This window comes from Struthio camelus, chromosome 2, assembly GCF_040807025.1.
Source record: "Struthio camelus isolate bStrCam1 chromosome 2, bStrCam1.hap1, whole genome shotgun sequence".
NCBI classification, from domain to species: Eukaryota; Metazoa; Chordata; class Aves; order Struthioniformes; family Struthionidae; genus Struthio; species Struthio camelus.
In genome coordinates this window covers 62,185,219-62,199,361 of record NC_090943.1, presented here as the reverse complement: position 1 = coordinate 62,199,361, position 14,143 = coordinate 62,185,219, and the positions used below count along the sequence as shown (strand labels likewise).

General features: G+C 38.2%; 1 protein-coding gene across 2 annotated transcripts in view; it reads right to left on the bottom strand.

The window, feature by feature from the left end:
- CNTNAP2 (contactin associated protein 2) overlaps nt 1–14,143 on the bottom strand; it is a 1,135,762-nt gene that overhangs the window by 334,208 nt on the left and 787,411 nt on the right. For both annotated transcript variants that reach the window (XM_068936036.1, XM_068936037.1), the window contains exon 13: nt 5,693–5,893. In XM_068936036.1, the coding sequence (XP_068792137.1) occupies nt 5,693–5,893 (201 nt within the window). The remainder of the gene's footprint in view (nt 1–5,692; nt 5,894–14,143) is intronic.

Below are 14,143 nucleotides of genomic sequence, written 5' to 3'. Positions count from 1 at the left end.
TTAAATTTAATTCCTAAACGAATAACAAAGATTAACCTCAGAAATTAGCAAAACTAGCTCACCAGCTAAAAGCATTAGGAAGTCAAAAGAGAAAATAAGAAACTCCAGGGTCCTAGTATCCAAAAACCTCGAAGGAATAATTAAGAGATGAGCAGCAAAGGGGCAGAGTGAAATGAAGACAAGAGAGAAAGGCATGTTAATAACAGACTGTAAAGAATGGCCTCTTAACGAACAGTTTACCTTCCTAGAAGAGCCCAGAAGCCCATTTGTATTTCATTAGAACCCTTTAACCTGTGAATTAATAGTTTATCTGCTTCAGTTCTATAGCAACATGATACCAGTTAAGGAAAAAAGTCTTCAGAAGTTGTTTTCCACTTATAGAACATGAGAACATAGATCACTGTAGTGGTGGATGAGGATATTGGTCCCGCTACCCTTGTGCTTGAAAAATCACTAGAAAGTGCAATCTGAAGAATGGGTCAACTGATAAGTTTCTTAAGGTTGGAGAAGACAGATGAAAACTGGTGGGCTTGTTGTCTGAAAAAGCATTAAGAATTGAAAGTCGAAGTCTGAGCAAGTTTAGGAGCAGTTTCCATTTATTGCTGCAGGACAGCAGAAATTCCATTCCTCTGCTGGATTTCTTTTGAAAAACTCTTGTAAAGCAGGAACTATATCTGTAACCAGCATTCCAGTCCAGTTAACTTCTAGAGAGGTGGAAACTTAGATATAGAGTTCTTATTTGGATGCCTACCTAATAAAAATAGCATACAGCAGTATTTAACTTTGTTTTTATCTCCGTCTACCATAAATCTTATTTAGCACTGGTATTACATTTGCTTTATTGTAACTAAAACAAACCAAAGAAATTAAATCTCCTGTTCCACCTGTTAAAAAAGATACTCCTGAATTCATGAAGCTGCTGTCTCATTTCCTCCAAAGACAACAGGCATGAAACAATAATTCATGTATTGCAGTAACTCTGCTTTTATGCTTTTCATATGCTGCCTGCAGGCATCACTTTTCTTCCTGCATAGTGAATAGGAATAAAACTGGAACACAACACCAACAGATCTTGTTCTGTTTTCTATATCTATGCTTTCAGCTTCTACACTCCGGTTATTTGTTATAGCTCTTACAGCCCTGAGAAATGACAGACTCATAGATGCTCTGAACACAGCAGCCTTCCTCCCTTCAGGTTCACCTTCCTGGGGCGAAGGAAAGGATGACAGAACCAGCACGCTCTTCCCTCTGCGTGTCAGAGGCCAAGATCAGTGGCTCATGGACAACTTCACAGCGAGGAAGTCAGAGGCAGGTGTTACTAGGAAGTCGAAAGGCAACAGTGGATGCAGATATCTAATTTTATTAGTATACTGTATCACTGTCCTGCATATCACTATTCTTCTTTCAGCAAAGAAGCAAAGTTCCCTCTATTAGAATCCATAAGCGATTCTCTATTCTGCTTTGCCTACTTCAGCATTGTGAACTAGTGGACAAAAGAAGATGCTTTCAACTCTGGGCTGCCATTCGGAAGTGAGGGAAATGTCCCACACATACTGAACAGTGCGTGGGCATCAAGAACTCAGAAAACAGCTAGCTTTCTGTATATCCTCAGAACTAAACATACCATTATCTGCTCAAAATCAAAGTTTCCAAGGAAACGAGAAGAGGATATCAGAAATGTAAATTTAAAAGAGCAAAAGCAAAACAAAAACAAAAGGTGTTTATTTTGTTGCAAATTTACATATACATACACACTGCTATTAAGTTGGAATTATGGTCCATGGGCTCACCATTTCATTCACATATTTACAATAATAGTTACTTGTATTGCCGAGATTCAGCCTCTATCATGCTAATAACCACCTATTCACAAAGCAGTTCATATTCTAAAAAGCTTATTTAAACAGACAACACAGAAAAAGAAGCATCATCCTCATGTTGACTGAACTGAAAAAAAAACAGAAAAAAAATTCTTAAAGTCACAGAGGAAATCCGCATCAGATTTGGGAACTGAATGCACTTCTCAGTATTTAGTTAATTCACGGCATGCAGTGAATGCAGCATGAATTGCATCCACTGTGGGCTCTCAGTTTGAAAACGGTTCCCCTAGAAATTTATAGCGTACCTGTAGTGTTATTGCCTACAATCTGTGATAAGAGCATGGTTTATTTTCAGCACCAGTGTCTGGTTTTGCGCTGTCTTTCAGAAAGCGACCTGGATACCTTGATTAATTTTGTTTTTCTGATGATCTTTTGTTAAGGCTTTGAAATAGGCCCCTAGGTCTGAATCTAATTTAAAACACATTATAAGGTTACCAAAACAAACAAACAAAGAAAAACCCTATCTCATTTCCAGATGGTCTTTACTTTGTGCTAGAGAGGTACAGTTCATCCTGCTTTGAGCATGAAATTAGACTAGACAACTTGTTAAGGTCCCTTCCAACGTGCACTGCCCCATGGTCTTATGGGATTTCTGTTCTCCCATAATGTTTTGATAAGTCTCTTATGATTTAATTTGCACGGAACATATTTTGTTTTAATGGCTTCCCTCAGACCAACAAAAGGGCAATGGCCTTGTGATCTATAAGATCTTGCCCAATCCTTACTGCTGGCAATAAATTTAATCTATTAAGGGGGAAGTACATGTTATTTTCCTTGGATAAAAGGGCATGATTAAGAAAAACCACCACGGACATGGAGGAATAGACACTCGATGTCTAAAGCTCACAATAAAAGAATGCAAATGCATAGTTCACGTGCAAACGCTTAGCTCATGGAGACTGCTCTTTCCCTATTGCTCTCAAAGCACTTGACAATGAGAATTCTTTGACCACTGCAGCTACGGCCAAAAAAACCCCCACGACAAAACATTTTTATTAATACACGACAAAACATTTTTATTAATAGGAAGGCTTTTCTCAACTACAGCATTGTGCTGCAATTTCCCCCTAGATGTAGAAAATCATCTAAGTTATCATTAGCAGCAACATGTATTATTATAATCGTATATATTTTTACTATCTTGTCAGGAAATGCATAGCTAAAAGCAGCAAAAGGTATAGTTCACTGATGGCCAGTTAATTACGTGTCATTAATAAATCAATAAACAGCTTCAGTCCTGATTTTGTTTAAATTGTGTTAACTGAGCAGTTTCTCCTTGAGAAGGAATCACATTGTAAAGTAATGTAATCCTCAAGAGGCAAAAAGGTGAAATAGTTGAATTCTTGCACGGTCTTCTCAGTTTTCTCTAACTGCTTTGATGCAACTTAAGACGAAAGTACTAGATAACTCATCTATTCTAAATAGTTAGTTACTATTAGTCTGAAAGGTGTAAAGAAAAAGTTCTCACCTGGAGAAGCATCTGCGGTCAAGGCCACAAATGCTCTCCTGCTTCCATGAAGTCTGCAGGGGGGTGTGCTACTGGCTTCAATACAACCAGGACCTGACCTCCTGAGAAATACAAAATATCTATTTTTATCCATTTCTTCCTGTGGATACCATGCTACAGTGAATTTATACAGAAAGCTCTGTGGTGGAAAAAGTCACACACACACTTGGAGTTCTGCTCTGAAATGAACAGAGTATCATAATATATTCACCAAACAAGGCAATCTTCCAGAAGAAGAGAAGCTGCGAAAGATGAAGGAAAAGTTAGTTCCTTGGCTTAGAAGTCATAGACTATAGTTGAGAAGAGATAGCTTAGAAGAGAAAATGCACTGGCCTCTCTTCTACTTACAAACAAATCACTGCTGTCCTATGTGTACAAAACATTACTGGTGTTATTCAAACAGTGCCATGTGATTCTTTGTTATTGGCTGTATTAAGATGATCTGCATTTCTTGTTTCTTTCTCCCATTTCCAGGAAAAAACCTCTCATAAGAAAAATCTCACTTTCTGCACCTAGAAATTGGGTTGTAAAGAGTTCCTAAAATTTTTTTCTGTTCTATAAAAAAGGTGAAAACATGAAGAAAGAAGTATCTGCAAAATACACCCCAAACATTCCTGAAGAAACTTAAAAATGAAAAGATTTTGATTTGATTGTTCTATTTTATTTTTTTAGTTCCTAAAAAGAAAATTTTAAAAGGTTATTTTCTGCATGTTGCTAAATTTTTCTTTTAAAGCTGGAAGAAAGGGCAAACATCTGCAATTACAATGTGCATCCATTTTATCAGGATAAAGAGACATATCAAAAAGCACATTTGGTCCTGAAATATTTAAAGAAGGAGCATCTAACACTATCCTCCATGTAAATCATGAGGGTTTTTTTTGTTTGTTTGTTCGCTTGTTTTTTTTTAAATCAACATTATCTCCAGCTTATGCGCCCAAGTAAACTTGCCTTCTAAATAACTGTTCAAACATGCATCTACACACTATTTTTCTGAAGCATGTGCAAGCCGTATGCTTGTATCGTCAGAAGAATCTAAGCATAATACTTCCAGTTATGAACATGATTCAGGAACCTATATGTTAAGGCCCAAGAAAGAAGAGATTACTTTCCTCTGTGCAGACTTTCTTTGCTATGCTAAATTAAGCAAAATAATAATAACAGAGACAAACTATGCATTAGAAATAGTTCAAAAATAGCAGGGAGGAGGAAGAGGAATAACAAGCAGTACAGTATCCATTAACTGATGGAATACTTATGGAAATAAGGATAAGATGCACATGCATGCCAAATGAACTCCTATCTACTCCACCATAAGCAAATATACCAAAATTAATTCATGAGGGCAAGCAGCTTAAAGAGTAACACTGTAAGTATCCAGCCATTAGTTTCCTCTGAAATGCGTTTTAATTGCTCCGATCAAAACGAATTCATTTTGCCATCACACAAGTGTTATAGGCTTCCACTTACACTTCAGTCTTAGTTAAGCACTACTGAAGAACTATTTAACACAATGTTATCATGCACAATTAGAGCATACATAAAATATTTCTAACTGCATATTAAAAGGGTTTCTAAAATGAATTCCTTTTTAATATACTGTTTTACTGATTCTGTAGACAATCTTCAGCAACAACTAATAGTTTTGTTTTTTTTTTAAATCAGTTATAAATAAGACTTGTTGAGAAGGCACACTCAGCACTACTAGATCTGTTCTCTTCCAGTAGAGCTATATAACAACATGAGAAGCTTGCAATGATCCGCTTATAGGTACTAGCACATCATCTTTCTGATGCAACCACACTACTCAACATGCCAACCTCTGCAATCTGTCAGGCAGATTACCTACAAATGCTCCATGTTTAAGCAACTGTTTCAGAGATGTTATAGGGACAAATCCTTCAACCCTCATTCAGCCAGCGCTCCCAGTGACTGCAGTAGATGATGACACACAGACACGCAAAGATCCAGTCCAAAACAATTTTTCCAGTCTCTATCAATTGAACTTTCAAAGTCATCCTATTTATAAAAAACTTCCTGTTTTAAATAGCATTAAATCTAAGAGAAGAACACAGGGATCTGTGGCACTCCAGCATTCATTTCCATAGCAAGCGAACAGGCAAAATTTCTTAAGAAAAAAGGTTTCTTCTGCATTTTCATATATTTACCTCTTTCTGAGCTTTAATGAGGGAGAACAGAAAACGCGTTCACCGAGTGGAGCGGTCTAACAGCAATACTTACTGAACAGTTTAGATAATTCTAAAGTTCTCTAATGCTATATGTAATTGATATCCCATTCTCATCCTACCTGGTGTGTTCAGCAGCCGGGACATCTTGCAAGAATAGGAGATAAACTGCTCGCAGTACTCAGCACTACTGGTGATGGCAGAAATCTGGTCCATAGTGGCACTGTAATTGAGCTGCAGTACAGATAATTTCTCCAGGCTGTTGCCTCCCACAGAAGTCTGCATTTGCAGGTCATGGTACACAGTTGTCCATACTTTATCCTCTGAAATGAAGAGGGGAAAAAAGACAAGGCAAAAATAAGTAGAAGACACTGGAACCAAATTAAAATAAATCTTGGCCTTTGACAAAAGGTGGAGGTATTCTGCAACACAATTTGTGAGTGAGGGGTGGCGAAGAAGGGCATGCATGCATGTATACAGTCATCACGGGGCAGCATTTACTAAAAACAACAACTTTCCACAAGCTGATGAAAAGATGAAATGCTAGTTGCCTTTGTGGTTTTGATAACCAATGTGCTGCTTGCTTATGCAAAGGATGGTATCCATGACTTCTATAAGTAGACTTCCTTAAACGACCAGTAGCATCAGTGACTTGCGGAACTAATAAGGATTAGCTTTGATCAGAAATCAATTAAAAGGACACAAGGCAGGTGCTATAAAGACTTAAGGACTCCCTGCAAGGAAAATTCACTGTGTGGCAAGTTACTGTGGGCTGGAGGGCAACAGTGCTCTGCAATATTGTAATATTAGAGATGCACCAAATTCTAATGTGATTACATCATTTAATGTTTAATACTAGAACAGTGTTTTATTAATAGACACTAGAGTAAAGGTTTTGTACGTTTTTACTGACCCAAGTTCTGTCCCCTGGATAAACCAAAACCAGTGCTCAGTGAGACTTAATATTTTACAATAGAAGTGCTATATGACCCCACTGACAGCAGACTTACGGTTATAGTATGGATCTTAAGGTAAGAAATAATAGAAAGAGACAACATAAATATAAAAGCTTCAGTATAGGTGTGAAAAGGTGAAAGGAAGAGGGAAGGATGCCCCTCGTTTTTGGTGACGAGAAATAAAGCAGGATAGGCTGAATCTCAGTCCTTCCCACAGCTTAGCACATCCACAAAAGGAACATAAATATCCACCACAGTACAGAGGCTGTATTTGTTAGACTGCTTTAAACTACCAAATAGCAAGTCCCTAGACAAAGTTGCTACAAATGCTTTGCTGGTAGTTACCAGAAGGGATTTACAGTGAGATACCATAACAATGAAACAACACAGCCCTCTGGTTGAAAGATTTGTGGAATCTGGAATGCAGTTTAGAAAGGAAATAAAGAAAAGGAACAGAGAAATTTTCCTCTACTAGACCATTCATTATCTTTTCTCAGATGGACATTTCACAGAATTGGAACATAAAAACCAATCACCTGAAAGAGACATAGTTTTTTAGAATCAAAACTACAAAGATTCAGTCATCATTAATGATGCTGTCTTCCTGTATGAATGCTATTTTAGGGCTTGAAAAGAATATTTTGTTTAGTTCAAGCTGATTAGTTAACAGTTAACTCTCACAGCCGATACTTGCTAGTCCATAGCGTCCATCTCAAATAGCCACAAACTGAAATAGGTCAATCCTCCTCCACGCTAGTACTAGGGACTGAGAGTAAATAAAAACCCAGAGCATTCTCTTCTGCTCTACGGATTGTGTCCTTTCACACATTATCTTAAAGCTTCCTAGAAGTGCCTCAGTTTTGGTCAGTAATACTCATTGTGCATAGTTCTCCCACATTTTTTAGGGGATTTAACTAATTCTCTTTCTGCCGTTTTATACACTTCTACTAGTGAAAGCCAAGCCAAAGAAACATGTCTTTTACTTGGAATAAGAAGTGCTGAACATTAAGGCAAAACTTAAGAAATCTGTAAGAATCTATTCCAGTGCCTTGAATTGGCTTGCACAAAACTTCAGTTTCCTGGATGAGCCGCCCAAGCCTTTGCCCTAGACAGTTCACCTGTTTCTGTGGAGCAGCACTATTGACCACAGTCATCCTTTCAGAGGCACACAGAGGAAAACTTGTCATGCTGCTATCTTTGCTGCATCTATCACAAACCTAGACTTCATTCTCCAGGGAGATCATCTGGCAGGTTCAAAGAATACTAATTCACCTAACAGATGCGCCTTACAGTGGTGAGAGACCTAAGAGGAAGTGCATAGCAGTAGGCTTTCAATTCATCTACGCAGCTCTCATCCCTGTTAATGGGAGTCTCTGACTAATCCTAAAACTTACAACCAAATATTGGAGTTCAATATTTTAACTACATGAAAATACTTTGATAAACGAGGGTATACTCCAAAGTGCTTCCGTACTTCTTCACCAAGTTCACAGAAATATTCTTACATATATTAGAGTAGAGTTTGGGGTGTGTCCCATAGTAAAGTTATCTTCCCTTGCCACGATTATTCTTATCACCAGGACTCATCTTTTCCCAGATTTAATTTTCACTCCATTGTGTCAGTCTATTTTGGATTACATGGAATCATGTGGACCCATGTGTTTGTAACTGATACAGTGCAAGTCTCGCTAATCAAACGCTCAGAGATAAGGTAAGCAAAGCAGACGGATCCTCCACAGGGAGTGCACATCACTAGCCAAATGAGATGAAATTCGGCAGGTGGTGCAAGATGGTTATTATGTTAATATTCATAACTTTCATCCAAAGCTCCATATGAAACAACACTATTCTTGCGCTTAGAAAAAAAGAAAGGGGGCAGGAGAAGGAGAAAAAAAGGAATCTTTATTTCTGTATTTCTTTAATTCCACTCCAAAGGACTGAGGAAAGATTTCAGCTATCAGCTACCAAGTTATATATAGAATGCCACACAGTTTTGTTAAACACCTAGGATGGAATTTTATTGAAGCTTTATTTTGGAGGAAGGGATTGAACTAAGTTATATATTCACTGCCAGGAAAGTCTGGGTTTTGGCAGAAAGCACTGTACATGTAAGAGCTCTAACTATCCTAATAGGTACACTGCTTTAATTTAGCTTTCTCAGCCTGGAAAGGCTCCTAGGCTAGTCAGGAGAAAGCTACAGCAGTGGCATCAGCAATAGCAGCTGCACAGGGCATTATGTCCCCAAAGGGAGCTCCTTTCCCATACCGGCTTCCAGACAACCCAGCACTGATACTTCCCCTGAGGGGGAGGGAGAAGCTCAGGCTCAGGCATCAGCCCACTGGATGAAAGGAGATACAAACATACTCCTGGATGGATGCAAGTTTCCTTTACACAGAAAGGGTAAAACATCTACACGTGAACAAAAAATGCACAGAAAAATTAGCACCACACAGACAGAACACGGCACATGCATGTACATATACAAAAAGACCCTGATCGCTTTTTGAAAAAACACATTGTTAAAGTTGCTGGCAGCACTCCACTGTAGATAGCGGAAGTTACCTGAATTTTCTACGGAGTTTCAGTTGGGTTGGTTAACTTACTCGCCCCCTCCCTGAACAAGAAATTTGGTTTGGTTTGGTGAACAAAGGGCTGCTCTTTGCTCACAGAGGATGGGGCCAATTCAGCCAAATGTGTCCTCCGAACCCCCTGAGGATCTTTGTGTTGCAGTACAAATAAAGTACTACTAATAGATACAAGTTTGTTGCACCTTTTAATACACATATTTATAAACATAAGCATAAAATCAATAATGATTCATAGAAAAGCCACTCAATCTCTTCCTGCTGTCCAGAAGATGATGGGAGGTCGATTAGGGTATATCTAAGTGACGTAAGCCAACACTTGCTGCTTTCAAAACTCAATACAATGACTTATTTAAGACCAGTATAAAACAGTTTCATGAAGCAGGAAAAAAGAAAAAAAAAAACACAAAGCTTTTTCTGACAAATGATTTGTTGATAACAAACATTAAGTGTTGTGTAATACAGGACAGTGACCTCAAGCACAGGATGGAGAAAAAAAAATTACATGCGTGCGTGTGTCAGGGAGAACAATACATTTAACAGAATAACCTCTGACCCCATCCTATACTTTCTAAAGCATTCTGGGTGATCCAGGGTACAGATATTTGAAAGTCAGCCCTGGTCAACTCTTCCTTTTTAAAAGGGAAGGCTAGCTCCAATCTCATCCTCAACCAACTATTTCAGAGATTGGTTCAAACAACCAAAGGACCCCAGACTTTCACATGGAAAAAAATCCCACTGGATTACAGATGCACAGGACACTCACTGGCAAGCCTCAAAGCAGGCAGTGAGCTGTATCGGGCTTACTGTCCGCAGAGCATGGAAGCAGGCAACACATACGTGCTGACAATTTCTGGACATCCAGCAAGGTGGCCTGGTGGAAAAGTGGAAGTTGGAAGATCTGTGTCGGCAGCAGCAGGTTGGGCACAGGGCAAGTGCTGAGGTCGAGTCTTGGTCAGGGCACAGAAAAGGCGCTTCTTTGTGTGGGTGGGGGATTTTACAGTTTTCACCCATTTTTCTGATTTAGCTAGAAAGCCATGCCTCGAGGCAAGGACTGAACAGACCCCAGAATGACAGGGTCTCTCCTCAGCTGCTAAAACACTTTAAGAGTCTAACATGGACACAAACAAAAATCCTTCCCCCTCTATTACTACTAGCCAATTCCTGCATCCAACACAGTCACGCTATCGGTGCTGGCCACAGAGCCTAAGCGAGAAAGCTGCCTGGCAGGAATCCCAAACTTAACGTATTTTATACAAAAGATAGGCATTCTCTGTAAGTACAGTGATTCCCAACTATTTTTTTCCCCCTCTAGTCCGGACTGCTTGTTTCAGTCCTCAGTGCAATACTGCTTTCCAAGGAAATTGGCTAGATATTTAATGTCCACTTTCTCTTTTATCGTTCCAGTTTCTCAGAAACACTGCTCACTCACTGAAGAACGGTGTCAGCTAGAGTCGGTCAGTAATCTGTTTGAGAGTTGCTGCCAGTTTCCATTACAGAAATGATAATGCAAATAGTTTGTACTGTCTTAAATTCCTACACCATCACCATTTATGGAGTAACCCCCATGTAACTGAGAACAGAATAAGGCAGCCATAGTTAATATATTAAAATCTGAAAGAAAAACTACTCCATGTTTTCTGTTAACAGTACACAGAAACCACATTTGAGGTTGCTGGAAGTGAAAAATTGTTAACTGTAATTTGATATATATTCCTAGCAATTACAGTCACAACACTGGTATGAGTGTTCGTGTGATATGCCGGCAACTATTTTAAGAAAGCATAACAGATGGTGATTTCTAACCACAAGTTAGAGACATTTTGTTGGATGGTATAGTAAGAAACTGCAGAGCCAAATGTGACTTCCATACAGCCGAAAACCCCTTGAAAGAGCAGAAGAGATCACTTAAGAAAACAATTATAATGCTGTTAAGCAGCATCGTTTATAAAAAATTCTATGAGCTTATGATCTTTGTTATTCAAATTTAAAAACTATGTTAAAATGAATTAATACTGAGCATAGTTAATATTTAAAGGATAATTATAGTACTCCCATTACAAACACAGAAAGTTAAAAGCTAATGTTTGTAAGATATCCAAGTATGTTTTAATTATAAAAATTCAGTAACACTACAATGAAGGGTATAATAGCAACTTAAAAGCAAAAGAGAGCAAGGTTTTTTGGTGCACGTCATCCAATTGCATGGGGGAGTTACTGTTTCTTCAGGGCTCCGACGACGCAGTTCTGCCCATTCTGTAGCCTTTTTTTTTTTTTTTTTTTTTTTTGAGACTAGTCCAAAAAGGCTAAGCAGTGCAGTCAGTCAATATAACTGACTGGCCCTAATTTTGAAACTCATATATAGTTACTGAACTTTCAAAAAAGACATGGCAGTTGAGCAAAAAAACACACAAAAGCCTTCATGTTTGTGCGTAAATATGAATCATACTTAATCTCACTTGTATCATTAGCTCATAAAACCCAGGAGACTTATGAGTTGTTATGTAGTTTAAAGAGATAAGTAGATAGTGACCCAGTTCCTTTGGATCTCAGAACAAAAATCAAAACACCAAGAATGACCTGATGTGCTGAACTGACTAAAGAACACATTAGGTAGCCATTATTAGGTAAAGCACTGTTACTAACTGGATTAACTATATTCCACCAAGTTTATCCTGTGCACAGATTTCAGTTAATTTCAGATGTGTAGAGGGTTTGAGCAGCTTGCATCATTCCGTTATTAAAATAATTTAGGTCAAGAAGACTGATATTTCACTTAAACAAAAACAAATTTTTAGCTCCATTGTAAGAAAGGGAATTGTGAAGCCTCAGAAAAGGAATTCTGTATTTAAAGTGCATGCTAAAAATTTGAGATGCATCCACGATACCGTCCTTAGATAACAATGATGTTTTAAGTGGAAAACAGAACTCTATATAGATTTGCAACAGACTGCTTTTGTAGTAAGATAAACAAGAAAAGGAACCTGCGCATGCAAAGCAGCATCTGTCCCACTCTGTGTCCCTCTCCCTCTCTCACTGCCCACACTTGTAGTCAAAATGACTTTTGCATTCATAGCAAAAGAGATTGGATACTTCCCAAAGACGCTGACACATAAGCATCCCCAACTGCATTCACTGTGCTGACACTACCTTTCCTGCGGAAGGACAGAGTACCAACACAAGCTTATAGTACATACATCAGAAAAACAATGCTCTCCTACGTGCCCACTTCTTCATGCAAACATGTTTCCTCTTAGCTCTCTTTTAACATCCAATACGATAGCCTATTCATAAAGGAAAGAGCTACGAAAAAGCGCTTTGGGATTTATTTTGTTTTTAGCAGTGAAGGATGAAGAAGAGTGAGGAGTGAGGGAGGAGTCTTATTTTTCTTGAACAGAATACAGAAAGCACATAACTGCAGGTCTAATGATATCCGATTATTAAATTTGTTATGCAGATCAGAAAATTATTAATAGAATTAATGATAGTTTTCAGTACGAAAAATCTTATTAGGTCAAAACTACTAAGACTTTTGACACACTTACAGGGAGCCTGTTTTCTCTGGGATTTAGTGCATTACTCTGCATTGAAGCACTTCCTCCCCCATGCATAGATATCATAGTGACATTCAGTTAAGATTGACTTTAAACTGAAGAAAAAACAACAACAAAAATCACCCATCACCTGTCTTCTCAAAAGGAAGCTAAAGTGCCATTACTTTGCTGAAAACACTGTCCAATTGCAATGATCTGTTGACAATCCTGCCTGCTCAGATTCATTAATAAAAAGTGAAAGGGATTTTAAAACTGCATCATTTGAATAGCTTGTGACTGGAGAAATCAAATACTAAGTAATTTTTCCCACTTCTTACTTAACATGCTTGTGCTATGACAGTGATAGCATTTAATACTGTTCTGGAATTTTTCTGAACAGTCAATTTCTCCAATTATTGAACTTTCCTCATTCATTTGCTTGGTGCTCACTCAAGCAAGAAAACTTGCTTCTGAAAATATCTCAACCTTGGTAATAAAAATTAACTGGAAGTAAGTTTTGGAAAACATAATGGATGTATTCTATAGGGTCTTGTTTTTTTGTTTTTATTTTTATCTTTAGAGTTACAGCTATTGGTTTTACCTTTTTGGCACTAATGGCCTTATCTTCTTATTAAGATATTATTTTACTAAAATTTGTCTCAAGAAATCAGAAGACTAGTTTCCTTTCTCAGAAACCATTTCTTGCTGGGTTTTAATAGATCACTGGCTTTTTTGATGGACACACTTTTGAGATCCAAAAGGTGGCTGACAGGCTCAATAAATGCCTTCCAGTATGATGACATTCATCATACTCAACCACACCTCAGTTCTTGGTTGAAGCCTCAGAGAAGACGGTTTTGAGAAAAAACAAGATTATAAAATAGTTCATATTCCTTTCAAAACTGTCATTACTTACAAATCCAAGAGTAAAGATTACAAGTCCATACTTTTGACTCTTTGTGCTTTCTTACCCTCAGTCATAGGTGAAATTTTAACCGTCAAGCTGACAATGTTTCTTCTAGCTGGCTGTCTCTGCTTCTTGATCACTAGTAAAATGGTGGCTAACTGCCCTTCACCCAAAACACCACTGCTTGGCAAGAGTTTTATCCAAGCCTCTTCCTGTTTGGCTTACATGCATTTGCAGGAAGACTAACAAGGGTATGTAGTTTTCACTGATGACCATTACTGCACTGCTGATAATTCCCACCTGCATCTTGTTTAAACCAGCAGTGCATATTCAGCATTTGGGTAAGATGGAAGGATGGGACTGTCAGCTGGAAGCTTGGCAAATATAAACATAAGGCAATACCTATGTCACAGACAGGGGAGGCAACTTCAAGCTGTAATGAAAATTATATCTATCTTCACCTGCTGCAGGGTGCTTTCCATTTGTTATTAAAAGTTGATGCCTGCAGGCCCTATTAGATTTCTAATCACTATTAGACAACTGTATTGCATCAACTTTTAGGCAAGCCTTTGCTTCCTACATCAGCCTGGGG